At 41.8% G+C, this 14592-nt stretch overlaps 1 protein-coding gene across 9 annotated transcripts in view; it reads right to left on the bottom strand.

Annotated features, from left to right (window-relative positions):
• Window positions 1-14592, bottom strand: part of fgfr2 (fibroblast growth factor receptor 2) — an 81098-nt gene that overhangs the window by 52807 nt on the left and 13699 nt on the right. For 7 of the 9 annotated variants that reach the window (XM_036573651.1, XM_036573654.1, XM_036573653.1 and 4 more), the window contains exons 3-4: window positions 7246-7512; window positions 5283-5357 (exon numbers count right to left, since the gene is read on the bottom strand). The exons of 1 other annotated variant lie outside the window; for it this stretch is intronic. In XM_036573651.1, the coding sequence (XP_036429544.1) occupies window positions 5283-5357; window positions 7246-7512 (342 nt within the window). The remainder of the gene's footprint in view (window positions 1-5282; window positions 5358-7245; window positions 7513-14592) is intronic. One more of the 9 variants, XM_036573655.1, reaches the window with a different exon arrangement.

Here is a 14592-nt window from a genome sequence, read left to right as displayed (position 1 = left end):
ATACCATGGCTAAGACTACTGTTTTTTCGTTGTAGTTTTTTTTAGATCACATCATTACAATCAATTCAGTGGAAATCTTAACCTTATCTTTTTGAACTGTAGCTCTCCGGACCTTTAATACAGTATATTTCTCTCATCCTACATCTTTGTTTATAAAATAACTCATAATTATGGCTAACCTCGGTAGAGCGTGTGCAGTGAGGAAGCCTCTTTGCTGTGCTCCTGACGATGTGTTATATATATAATACAGTACTTTTTCGAGTCTTGAGCTCAGCTTGTACATAAGTGAAAATTTCAGTAAAACCTTTACCAGCATCAAACATTTGCGTGCAATTGTGTCTTTTAACACTCAAAAACATGCAAATAACTTTATATATTATGTGTTGACACTTTACCTTGAAACATATCAGAGTGTAGGCTTATTTTTGCTTCCCTAAATCTCAGCACAACACTTAGCAGGACCACCGAGCAACGCACGAGCCAGCACACAAATGAAATAAAAAAAAAAAGAGAGAGAACCAAGAACACCAAGAGCTCCATTTTGTTTTCCTCCTTAAAGCCCAGCAGAAGCACACACTGGAAAGAAAAGGAACAAGAAAAGACCACGAGACATAGTGTGGAAGGAAGGGGGGGGGCAGGAAGGTACGACCGAAGAGGCAAATCAAAACCGTTATTCGCACTCCCAGAGAAGCTTAACAGCAAGGCCGGTCTGGCTAACGTAACCCTGCAATTCACACCGAACGACTTAAATAAAAACATATCTGCTTTCCGCCGTGCATGAGGAACGAAGGAGGAAGGAAAAAAAAACCTTCAAACCCATGTGGGAGGGGGTGAAAGAAGAGACGCCTGCCAAGAAAAACTGGACCATCACATTCAATTTCTTTTTATCAAGCTCGATGTCTCGCCTTTATCTCATTAAGAGTCTCGCTGCTGTTCGGAGGATGGCACTTCGGTCAAAGAAATGAGAGGCTAGCTGGGACTAACGAGGGAGCAGAAGGGAGAAGGAAGGCCGTGTGGTTTTGATGAAAATCTGTGTCCGAATTCCTTTCCGGGACCCCATCAGCACTTGAAACACGAGATTAGAACGAAGCTTATTTTCATCTCCAGCTAATAAACTAACACTGCACTCTCAACTGCTTCCAAAATACTAGATTCACTTTACTCATTGTTACGAAATAACCACAGGGAGGATCGTGTGGCTCTAAAGAAACAAAAGCACACATCATTAGGGCTGGGTATTGTTAAAAAATCTCAGTATCAATAGCAATACTGATACCTTTATTTTGACACCAATTCCTGAATAATGCTTTTCCTTTAAAAGAATGGTTTGGCGAAAAATACCTTTACCTACTTTTCCACTTATCCCAGATCAGACTGGCTGAGACTTGTTTGAAGTCCAAGTTTTGCTTCTTTGGATTAGAAGTCGAGCTAACGTTGCTAACACTAGAATTCAATAGTCACCCAAAAAGCCCAAAACTGCATCCAGGTATTCATTAAAGTTGACTTGCTGATGACAGATAAGTCTAACTATGATCTGAAGAAAAACAATGAAAACAATGTCCTGGATGCAGTCCGAGTGAGCTGAACAACTATGTCGATATATTTTTTTTGCAGGCTATTTGGGTGACTACTGGGTTCTAGTCTTTGTTAGCAATGTTAGCCTCACCACTCTGGCAAAATTTAGACTCCACAAATCGAATCAGCTGCATTTTGGGGTAAGTGGAAAAGATTCTTTGCCAAATCATTTCTTTAAATTACTAACAGTAAGTGGACGTGGCTTAAACCAGAAATGAGTATGAGGTGCTGGAAGTGGATATATTTACTGACCACAACAGATTACAGACTCCAAGGAATTCTGACGTTAATAACACGATCACAGAACAATTTAGACAATCAGCATATCGCTGCTGTCGGAACAAAACCTCATATCTCCAAATTGGTAACTTTACAGGAGAAGGAAAAAACATACTTTACTTTTAATGTAAGTCAATGGAACCAGAAATCTTTTCAAGTCATTTTGGGCCGTTTCTTTTGGTCCATTCTTCATGAAATTTACATACAATGTAGGTGGCAACGGGCATTTTCAAATTATGTCAAAACCTAAAAAAGAACAAAAATGGAGATACGAGGTTTTCTTCCGACAGCAGCGATATGCATCTTGATATTTTGGTTTTCTGAGATTTAATATGTTGGAACAACATATTAAAAATGACTATAATAATAAGTCTACAACGACAAAGATTTTTATTTAATGTTTTACAAACTGCACTAGAATCCAATTAAACAGGCCTAATTTTGTTCCCTTCGTAATAAACATGTGGTTACTCAGTGCTCTTTAAGTACTGACCACAGAAAAACATATTACGACATAATTTATCATGATAACGATCATCGCCTCCACTCTGTAGCATCATGAAGACTGAATTTAGATACTCAACCCTACTTATCACATAGCTGATAACAGACGGATATTCAGAGCGTAGAGATGTTTGTGAGTCAGGGAGCCTAAACACACTAAATAATCATACTAAATAACAAGTTCCCAGTTTAACACTGGGACGTTCAATTATGCTTCCCCATCTGGAATGATCCCTGCTGCCACATTTCTCCATATATGGATGTCAACAGGAAGCTTTCTAGCGTGCCAACCACAAAGTTATAGCATAACTTGATACCACACATGTAAACAGAGGTCTTCCTTTCAGCCTGATGGAATGCCATTTAGTCTTAGCCCATTCTGCGGTCTCCATTCACTCTCTGATGGCGTTTTCCTCCTCTCCACACTTAATCACATTCTTTATCTCTTTCCTGTGGGTCTGGTCATCTCTGCAGGACTCTCTCTTTCTTTCATTCTCTCATTCTCTCCCTTTGACCTCCCCGACCTGACAGACCAACAGGACACCTGGTATCTTTCCATCAACCTGGCTCCTCAAGTCTTTCTAACGGTTTGCCTCTGCACGGTGGTAGAGGACAAGGAGGATGACCCTCGGACCGGAAGGGCGGTGGGGCCGCGTTCCCATGCCCTCCGTCCGGACGTGCCAGACTTCAAAGCAAATGACCTCCTAAATCCCAGAGTAAGAGTGAGTGCCCACCCACTGACCCAGCACTGTAGCTTCCAGACAGACCTTTTAACCTTATTGAAGCAAAAGTCTCGCTGGCAATACATCCTGAGAAATTGTTGATGGTCTCTTAAACTTGCTTAAATCTGATGCAGGAGGATTTACGGCACGTACATTTCCACAGAGACCACAGGGGAACAGATCGTCATGTAGAATCTGACCGTTCTGTGTGCTACCATGTTTCCTATCACAGTGTAAAAGATGCATTAGGCTTCCTTCATTGCTGGATGCACTGTGATTTTTCCGTGAGCTCACTCAAGAGCTTGTTATTGTTTTGTTTAATCAGAGTAACTATAAAATATGACATATTCCTATACATGTTATTTCTTTTTCAAAAATGTATAAATACAAATAAAATTTATCAACTTTCAGCTTTATATATCAAACAAATGCAACAACAGCATTGAAAAATCTAATTATTACTGCAAAAGAGCAGATTAATTGGCAGAAACATCTTAATCAACCTTATATGATGCATCCCCTTTTCATATCGTTGCTGTCAGGACAAAACCTTGCATCTCCATTTTTTGTCACTTTTTATTTTGACATAATTTGCTTCCATTAAAAAATTAAGAACTCTTTTCCTTACCTGTAAAGTTACCTTTTCGGAGATACAAGGTTCTGTTCAGACAGCAGCGATATGTAACAAATAATAGTCTTAAGATTGCAGTCTTTCATCATTTTATCAAGATGTTTCAGCAACAATACAACGCTCTAATACTGTACACTGTGAAATTTTATGATAGCGCCCAAGAGGTGCTGTCATACTGAAACTGCTGGACAAAAACTGCAATTAGCTGCGTTTCAGAACAGTCTGAAAAATTACTTTTTAATCAGAAGAGAAAACGCAGCTCCGAGGAACCTCAAAAACAGACATCCACAAAGGCTGCAAAGAAGCCCGGGGTTGTCTACTCCAATATATCCCAGCTGAAAGAGGACAAAATGAAACATATTGGTGAAGTGGGGGGGGTGGGGGGGTGCTGTTTTTCAGACTGGTGTTGCTGAGGCCCTCTCTGCAAAGTAATATCAAAGAGTTCTTAGTGGTTCAGCTAGGCACAGATCCAACCCACTGAGCCTAAAACCGCCCCAAGCATAATGCTAAACACCGCCAACCCCCGCTTCGCCCAAACCCCCACCCCACCTCCATCCTCGGCCAAAGGCCAGAACTCCGCAGCACACACAGACAAGTACTGGTCCTGATCCAAACCAGAGCTTGCTAGTTAAAAAGCTTAAAGCTTCGCTCCTCCTCTTTCCACCCCTCTTGTTTTTTTTAATAGCCAGTTTTGAATAGATGGAAAACGCCAAACTTGCCAGGATCACCAGAACAGATTTTGCTTTGTTTTTAAAACAGCTTGTTCTGAGTAAAGGGCTAGAGCACATCAGTACCCCCCCCCCAACCCCCCGCCTCAGATTAACGTCTGATGCATTTCAAACCGCGCACAAAATTGCGAGGGCCTGATGCACGAGAAGAATTTTAACAAGATGTGAAAGCATTTCGCTTTCTTTCCCCTTCTAGAGGTCCCATGAAAGAGACCACTCTGCCTCTCTTCCCTTCCCCACGCTTTCAGCCAAGCCCGATTCAAAACACATCCCCCTTCAGGTAAATAACACAGACCAGATGGGTGGTTTCCATAATGGATGAAGCCGGCTGACGAGCTCCTCATGGGCCAGCTACCTTAGACGGAGCAAGAGAGAAAGAGAGAGAGAGAGAGAGAGAGAGAGAGAGAGAGAGAGAGGGAGCGCTAGAAAAAGAGAAGAGAGTGCAGAAGAATGCAAGGAATGTGTCTGCGCTGAAGTTCCACAGAGCAGTACTACGAGCCCAAAGAGCTCGGTGACAAGCAACTCCCGCAGCCATGCTCCTCTATCACCAGACCCTGGCTTTGAGGCTGACCACACAAACTACATCGCTGAAAATAACCAGAGATGCGCTTCAAAGACAAGGCGAAAAAATAAAGGCCTGGAAGCCGGAAAGAACCACTCCACCTCGTAAGTGTGACTATTAACGAAGGACATATCCCACTGTCGTCCTCTGCGAGGAACGAGCAGCCTGACTCTGGTGTTGGTAGATATTCTGAGGACAAGTGAAATACAATGAGCAGTCTTGTGTTTTCAAACAGGCACTCCAAAGGCCATCGAGAGTTGCGCTGGTTCTCGGATACTCACGCATCTGATCGCCGTCTGCCCCGACATCGTCTGACCGCTCCGCGTCGTCCTCATCGTCGCCGGAGGAGATGGCATCTGCAGAAAGCACCGGGAACACTGTAACCTTCCTTTGATGTTCACGCCCCAACAAATCATCCACTACTACTACTACTGCTACTGCTACTGCTACCCAAGAAGGAGTCATTAGAGAAACTAACAGTTACCATGAGAGCTTCTAGCTAGCGGAACGGCACCTATTATCGACCTGCTGGCACCGGCCACTGGCTTTTCTGAGCAGATGATCACTAGTCACCAATAGTCACTGTCAGGACAAAAACCTTATATCTCCATTGTTGTCATTTTATTTTTGTCAGTTTAATTTTGTAAATGTTGAACAAAGCAAAAGAAATGATCCACAATTTTCAGAACTTGTACCATTAACTTACACTCAAAATTAAGAATGTCTTTCCTTCCACTATAAAGTCACCATTTTAGAGATATGAGTTTCTGGCATGACAGCGACAAAATTTAGACTGCTGCCATGCAGTAAATGCCTGATGATATTTCAAGTATGTTTTTCTTGCTTCAGTGAGCTAAAACATTGATATGTAGTTGTGCTTTAAGAAACAGTGATCCAAAAACTCTGGATGAGCTCTGGTCTCTCAGCAATGAGCAGGTACCATGTACTAAAATTGTACTATGTACCATGGCTAACCCAATTTTATGTGGTGAGGTCAGTAAAAATGGAATACAAGCTGTTAGCTGTTGTTCCTCAGCAGTGGTAGTTCCAGCAGCACACACCTCACGTTTAGGTTCATGAGTGAAATACTGCTTATTACTCAGTGTTTATCGGAAATACTTGGACAAAAGTGCTGATATTAGGTGCCGTTAGCTACTGACTCTGCTAAAAAAACCAGCACAGCCAAAACCAGCATATCGCTGCTGTCGGAAGAAAACCTTGTATCTCCAAAATGGTAACTTTACAAGGGAAGGGAAAAACACCCTTTACTTTTAATGTAAGTCAATGGAACCAGACTTTTTTAAAGTCATTTTGCGCCATTTCTTTTAGTCCATTCATCATGAAATTTACAAACAATGTGAAGAGCAACAGACATGTTCAAATTATGTCAAAAACTGAAAAACGTCAAAAATGGAGATACGAGGTTTTGTTCCGACAGCAGCGATATGTTGTGTTTTTATGCTGGTATACTGGTCAACCAGCACGACTGTGGTGGGGTGACTGGCTAAACCAGAACCAGCACTAGACCAGCATAAACCAGCAAGAAATGTTTGCCGTTCTGTGCTGTTTTTTCAGCAGGGGAGAAAGCTAGGAAGCTGCTAGTGATTAAAAACAAAGCATGCACGGTCTTTAAATTTCACATTGGAGGTTTTTGTCCTAACGGGGAAAGGAAAGGGGCGAACTAGCTAAAGAAAAGTTTCAGAAATTGAAACAGAGCCAAAGCTGACAAACAGCAACATGGACCCATGCTAATGCTAACATTAGCACTGCTGCTTTTTAAAAAAAAACAGGATAAAACAAAAAACACCCAGTTCTCTCAGTACTACAAAGCTCCAACGATGCAGCAGAGTCAACAACAAACTCCATCAACGTTCAAATTCCTGATGCTGGAATGGTACTAAGGAGGAGGGACTTGCAATCGAATGAAAGCTACAAAAAATTGCCGTCGCCGTTTTGAAAGAAACTTGGCGACCAGTATGAGGAGCAACTCTTGAGAACTTGGGCTGGTGGCTTCTGATGTACACCAGAAGACTAGAGCCTCCCTTTGCTGAAGGACTGAGAGAAATCGGGAGGAACGGGAAGGCGACGGTGGAGGGAAATGAAAGCTGTCGATGGAGGTTAGTTAGGAGGGAGGCGTTTCAGGCGTGGTCTTTCTCCCAATCTTTGATTTCATGATTTCACAATTTAAGGTACCAAAAGACAGACCAGCACCATCCTCGCCAGCTCCTCCGGGCCGCATCTCACCTGTGACGTTCACAATGAAGCAGAGCGTGTCGCCACGTTTGGTGCCAGCGGCGCTGCACGTGTACAGGCCCGAATCCCGCGGCGTAGCGTCGCGGATCTGCAGCCAGTCCCGCTCTATGAGCGTGCGGTTGTCTGGGCCCAGCGACGAGCCATCTTTGGTCCACACGATGGCAGCCGCCTCGGGCAGCGGGCAGCTGAGCCGCAGCAGGTCCCCCGGGTGCACAGAGCACACGGTGGGCTTAGAGATTTCGTATTTTGTTGGAGGCTCTGCGGAGCGAAGGGGAGGTGGAGGAAGAAAAGAAAAGAGGGGGGGCGGAAGGGATGAGTGAAAAAGAAGGGGGGGGGGTGACGGGTTGTGATGGAAAAGAGGAAGAGAGGTGGGAGAGAAGAAACAAGCGAGAGTGTGAGATGAAAAAAAAAACACCACAGCACAATAACCCAACAGAGGCCCTATGGGAAAGACAGAGCACCCAGAAAAACACTTTGTTTTTAAACCAAACTAACGTAACGTATTAAAACTGCTCACTTGCACCCACAGAATGTTTCTTCAAGCATGCAGTTACCCAAGAAGAAGAAGTGAGCCATAAGCAGTGCAGTTGTAGAAAACATTCAGTGTTTATCCTTTCGCTTCTGGGTTTTCTTCTTTCTCTTCATTGATCCTGAACCCCTAATTAAAGCCTACAATGACACCTATTCGCTTCACCAGTTTAATGTAATCCATGCTTACAGAGTCCCGTGCAAACGTATAGAACTGAAAGACACCAATATCTACTTAGGGCTGGGCAACATGACAATATCTATCACTATTGTCATAAATTGTTTGACAATCCAACGCAATATGAACGCTTACCGTGGATTTCGCTATTACTTCTAGATCACTAACTGCACGTTTCATGGCAAAGAGAGCAAAATCAATCCTGTTTGACTGGATTTACTTCAGTGCAGCGTGTGAAATATCAAATAAGAACTGTTGTTTACATAGTTTTTACTGTATTTTTAAACTACTGGTCTTTGGTTTGTCGTTTGATAAGATGTCAGAACAAATAAGTCTTCAGCAAAATTATAAACATATGTACTGAATTATTATTATATTATAGTTTCTGCCATTTCGCCTACCCCTACATCTACTCCACAAACTAGAGGATATTTTATTATTATCATAATAAACAACATGCTGTTCAGCAGTTCTCAAACTGGGGGGGGGGTAGGTTTGGGGGGTTGCTAGGGGGGCCACAAAATCTTTTATGGAAGTTGGATCTCTACTTTTCTTTAATACTGTCGGTTTATTAAATTTGCTCTGACCATAGCTTAAAAGTGATGGTTGGATTAAATGGTAGAAAACGTTTTGTAATATTTATATTCTTGTAATTATTATTGGTAAAAAATTGGGGGGTAAGATGAGGAGGGTGCAGCCGCACTTACGCTACCTGTCCACTACACGGACATTTGACATCCGAAATTGAGCTCCCATTCATTTTCAATGAGGAGCAGTGAAAAAATGCATGAAGGATTGTGGGACAGCGAGAAAAGCTGAGCTGACGTGGACGATCCTACAGAGTTTTAGCAGTTAACAGCAGCTCTGCCTGGGTTTCCCCATTCGGTACAATATAAAACGAATACAAATACAAAAGCAAAAGAAACGCAGCATGGCAGAAAGTCTCTGACCCGATCGGTGTTCCTGGTGAGTTAAAGACAGCACTGAATCATACAGCAGGCTAATTCATATCTATGTTGGTTGATAGATTATGTAGCCAGCCAACATATACCGAGCTTTTTTAAGTTTATGAAAGTGGCCAGAAATTGAAATTTCGTTAAAATCTACCACTGATTGACATGTTAATTTGTGTTGTGTGCCGTAGACGGACACGCCCTCGCTGTGCGCAACAGACACGTCCACTTACGACCTATAAAGGGGGTCTAAGAGTGAAAAAGACAGAACTGCTGCTGTACAGTGTGCAGCACTGAATAAAAATACTTTTTGATGGCAGTTTTTAAACATGGCATTACTAGTGCCTTGTGTTTCATGATAATAAAAATGCGATTGTTATCGAGGTCTGAAAAGTATCGTGATGAGATATTTTTGCCATATCGCCCAGATCCATCACAAACTGTTATTAGTGTCAAAATTGACAACATAAGCTGCATAAAACAAAAGTAAAGTGTGACAGTCACAGTTAATGTTAATGAAGCAAAAAAATGAGCTTGACCGAATCATAGTGCTGCTTTTTCCACCAACAGAGGCACGTGAGGCAAGCAAAGCCAAACAGAAGCGAAATAAAACACACCCTCACCAGCACAAAGCAAGTTTCGGGGTGAAGATTGCAGGAAAGGTAAGAGTACACTCGCCCTTTGCCTGCATGTATAAGCAGCAGTCTGCTCACTCTTCCACAGCCAGTCTTCATTTCGGGCTGTGGTTCTACTCCAAGACCTACTTTCTGCGTGCCACACCCACACATGCAGAAGTTTGAGCTCGTTTTAGTCTTCGTGCACGCTGGCGTATCTGAGCCGAGCAATAAACCTCAGCGCTGCAGCATGCTCCCCGGCATCTCCGAGGCGTGCGGCATTTATGAGTACAGTTTGGAGAAAAGTTTAAAGAGAAAGCAATCAGTTCGATGCTGCGTGAGCAGCACCCACGCAGATATCTGCTTTCTGGCCAATCAATATAGCCAGATGATTAAAAGCAGGGCACAGAAATCCAACCCAAACCACAGTGTCTCATACACGCATGCATGGATTCAGCTCTCGTTACACAAAAACATGGAAGGTGTCCAACTTCCTTTATTTTGAGTGGGGAAAAAATGAACGGATGCTCGTTAGACGTGCTGGTATTTGGTAATTCGTTAAACCGCAATATGAAATCTGCAGTTTTCTTAGATACGCAGAGCAGCAAACTCTCACTGCGCTCTCATGCTCTGCACATGACACAGTCCCTCCTCTGAACAGAGCTTACAAACAATCACAGCAGCCACAGCACGGCAGAACGAGGAGCAGACAGAGAACTTTTTATCCACCGGAAAGGTGAAAGCTCACGTTCCACCAAGATTAGAGAAAGAAAAACAGGTCATGTGTGTTTGTACTCACAAACTTTGTGTGTATGAAGTAAAAGGTATGAAAGCAACTCAAAACTTAACCTAAGCAGTCGGCAGAGCCCTACTTTAACAAGCTAGGAGGTGAATCCAGTAGTTCAGTGTTAAGTTTAAACATTTATTGAATGATTCACAGCATATCTAGAACATACAACTTAAAAAAGGTCGCCTGAATGTATGTTACAGGCTTCGTTTGCCCGAAGTCCATGTGTAGACTCAAGCCATGTTAGTGCTGAACCCAGTGTGGGGAAAACATCATTAGCTTGATGCTATCATATAATGGAAAATCCAATTTCTCGGCTAGCAGAAATTAGCATGGAGAATGTGTTTGATAAACAGGGGCTGCTAATAAACGCTTTCCACGTTAAGCACTGCTATATAATGACTAGTACGGCATATGAAGATTAAATGATACAGCACAGTATATGGTTCACAGGTTCTAGTTGTATGTTCCATGCTGTACGTTATGTTGGAGCAGCTTCACAGTTCTCAGTAAAGGTCTCAGTGTTCTAAGGAGGGGTTCCCAACTCTAGTCCTAACTGCTAACAGTCCTCTATGATAATGACTGTTCTATTGTAAAAACTGCACACATACACCCCTATATAAATGACATTTCGAACATATTTTATATCACTAAAAACATATTAACAGAATTTTTTTTTAATGCAGTATTGTAAAAATGTCGTTAACAGTGATAAAAGTTATAATAATTAGGTAATTAGTTTAATAATTTTTTTAATACTGGCACGCCACAAAAACCTCTCAATTTTTTTATTTTTCTACATAATTTAAATACAGTCGCTGTGCTTTACACTGTGTGAACATTTATTTATGAATGGGCCAATAGAAATAGCCATGTTTAGCCATGTTAGCAATACAACTGCTATTGCAGCCTTATCGATACTTCCTTGGCAGTCGCTCACGTTAAGGAACTCCTGTTTTTTAGTAGCAATGTACAATGCAAAATGCATACTTACCTGCAAAAATGAGCAATCTCACTGCTTTTTACAGTCCCTTTTTAATAAAAATTGACAATTTCCTAGGTTGTTGGCATGCATATGTTCTCCGTCTTCCCCATGGTGAAACAAAATATGCAAATATTTGAATTTTGGCACCGTTACCGAGTACTGGAGCACGCGTGCACATCCCTAGTGTCTGTTTGCCTAAGCATGGGCAGCCAGGGGCATTCAGAAGTCGTAATTCGCCAGCTGTAAGGCCATCTCGGGCATCTTAGAATGCTCTTCCCTTCTCCTGTAAAGTTAACACAAATTTTTTGGACCGTGTCGAAATCTCTGTTTCTTTTCAGATCATGAAAAGGCGGGCTTAAAGGAATTTCCAGATGAACAATCAACACCAAACGAAGGCCACAGAATGGAAAAAGCAGGGCAGAACATGCCTGCTACTGAGAGGCAGCAATAATTAGAGGTGCAGAGCGCTCACACAGCCTTTCCTAACACACCTCTTCTGTAGTGCATTCCTGGCCTATTGTGTGCGCCACAGCCCCCGCGCAGGAAAGGGCAACGCCAGCTCACTCACACACAGGACTCGAGGGGCCGGGAGTGTGCGCGGGACTCCGAAGCGTCCCCTCAGGGCTCACAGGCACACTGCCCCTCACAGGTACAGTTCCTGTATTGTTACTTTTTCTTCCTCTCCCCATTCCCCCTCCCTGCTTTCCTTCGCTCCGGAAATAATTAAGTCATTTTTTTAAGCTCCCTGTTTAAACTGTGTGGTCTTGAAGCAGTTGATTGATGGGAACTGTATTCACTGCCTTATGTTTCCGGAGGCCTCTGTTTGGCGTGCTGTTAGTTAACTGTTATTGGCCCTGTGCTTCCTTCTATTGTGCGATCAAAGCCCAATCGGAAAGAGCACGGCGCAGATACACAAGGTCTGTTCCGACAGGAGCCTCATTACGAATCTGAGAAATGTGGCTCACAGTGTTTAGACAAGCCCGAGATGGCCTTACAGCTGGCGAATTACGACTTCTGAATGCCCCTGGCTGCCCATGCTTAGGCAAACAGACACTAGGGATGTGCACGCGTGCTCCAGTACTCGGTAACGGTGCCAAAATTCAAATATTTGAGCATTTTGTTTCACCATGGGGAAGACGGAGAACATATGCATGCCAACAACTTAGGAAATCGTCAATTTATATAAAAAAGGGACTGTAAAAAGCAGTGAGATTGCTCATTTTTGCAGTAAGTATGCATATTGCATTGGACACTGCTACTTAAAAAACAGGAGTTCTTTAACGTGAGCGACTGCCAAGGAAGTGTCATTAAGAATGGGACTAATAAGGCAGAAACAGCACAGTTTTATTGCTAACATGGCTAAATAAATTACTCTAGCTGATGTTAGCAAGGTCCAGAAACAGTGAATGAATATATATTATATATATATATATATATATATATATATATATATATATATATATATATATATATTATGACAAACTAACATACTGGCACACTGTCCACGGGTCCTCATCAGCGTCCAGTCTTGTACTGGTTAGCTGTGTTAGTTCTAGGGTTGCACAATAAATCGTATTTTTATAGTTATCGTGATATCAGTTTCCACGATAAACACACCGTTACGGGTCACGAAACCAGACTGAATTACCTCACATGCGCAGTACCAAAGTGACATAAGTAGTTTGGCAGTAATGGCAAACAAGTGCTTTTCTGCTTGAATACTGCCCTCTCACACTTACAGCGAGTGACTTAACCATTCGGGCTAAACAGCCAATCACAACACACTCACCTGCGCAGCTCAAAAACTACTCTATCTTGAACTACTAGACTGTAAAAATGCTTCAAATGTGATGATTATTCTCAACCTCAGTGTTGCATGTGAAATACACTGTCACAACAAACCTGCATCACCATAAGGAGCTTCTTAAGAAATTAAATATGTATTTTTTTGTAGGCCAATTATCCATTGATTGAAATGAATAAATAAAAATTTACATTTATTTCATGCAGTTACTGAATAATTTGCCTTATGATTTGGGCATGTAAATTCAGATGGAAAAACCAAAATATACCCTGGGGAATTAGAGGTTAATGTAATATAATTGACTTTAAAGTGAGTACTTTATTTGCTCCAGTCTGTTGAATATACTGTTCGATACCTGTGCATACTGAATTGAGAGGCTCAAATTGAACGATACGCCAATAATTTTGTATCACAATACTTAAAACACTTGCACAATAAATGATATATAAATATATATAAATAAATGCTATCAAATACTTCGCCTATAATGCTTTTAATTTAACATTTAACATACTCTGCTGAAATAAATCCTATAAAACAGAAGTAATTACGCTCTATTTGTGATGAAACATGCAGCTGCTCAGTGTTTAAGTACAACAATATGCTCAGAAAAGCATACTGTTCATTCCAATAACAACATTTATCACAATAATGATAAAACGCTGTCATGTTGCCGACATCTATGATGCAATATGTTCAATATGAAAAAGCAGCCAATAAATCTCACATGATTATCTGTGTTTTGTCATGCTGATTTCTCAAACCTGCTGCCAGCCGAGATCTCAGTAAGGCGCAGAAAGTCAGGCACGGTCTCTTCAAACATTTGTGAGATCGGCACATCTGTTCTTCGCCGTCAACACCTCCTCCTATTCCTCCCTCACCTCTCACCCCCACTTTGTGGCCCCATGACCCCGTGACCCTGACCCTCACCCAGTCCGAACCCTCTGCCATCCTCTGAATTCCTGATTCTTCACGGGAAAGCAAGAACGTGGTAGAAATGTCTGTACAGTTAAAAGCACAACTAGGCTTGATTACGATAATGCAGATTTAAAGCAGTTATAATCTGCAGAATTACTGCAATAAACAATCATCGGGATCCAAATTCTGTTATGAAGTACCATAAAGAGACTTTGACTATAGCTCTACAGGACATAGCTCTCATTTTCCATGATGGTGCACTCTTTAAAGTGGTTCTTCAAGCGTTCTTTAGTAAAGACAATGGTTCTATATAGGACCATAAACACTCAAAATAAATTTGCATGCTTAAATGCTTCTTTGCATGGTTACATTGTTCTTTAGATTGATGGAGAACGTGTTGTATATGGTTCTATATGGAATCTTTTTGAAACAGGTTCTTTATACCACCAAAAAGGGTTCTTCTATTGTATACAAGCTTGATGTAGCACAACAGCAGAACCCTTTTCGGTGCAATACAGAACTATTTTTTAGAAAGTTATATACAGAAACACACTCTCCATCAATCTGACGA

The sequence above is a fragment of the Colossoma macropomum genome, unplaced genomic scaffold, assembly GCF_904425465.1.
Source record: "Colossoma macropomum unplaced genomic scaffold, Colossoma_macropomum, whole genome shotgun sequence".
NCBI lineage: Eukaryota > Metazoa > Chordata > Actinopteri > Characiformes > Serrasalmidae > Colossoma > Colossoma macropomum.
This window is presented reverse-complemented; position numbering and strand designations above follow the sequence as displayed.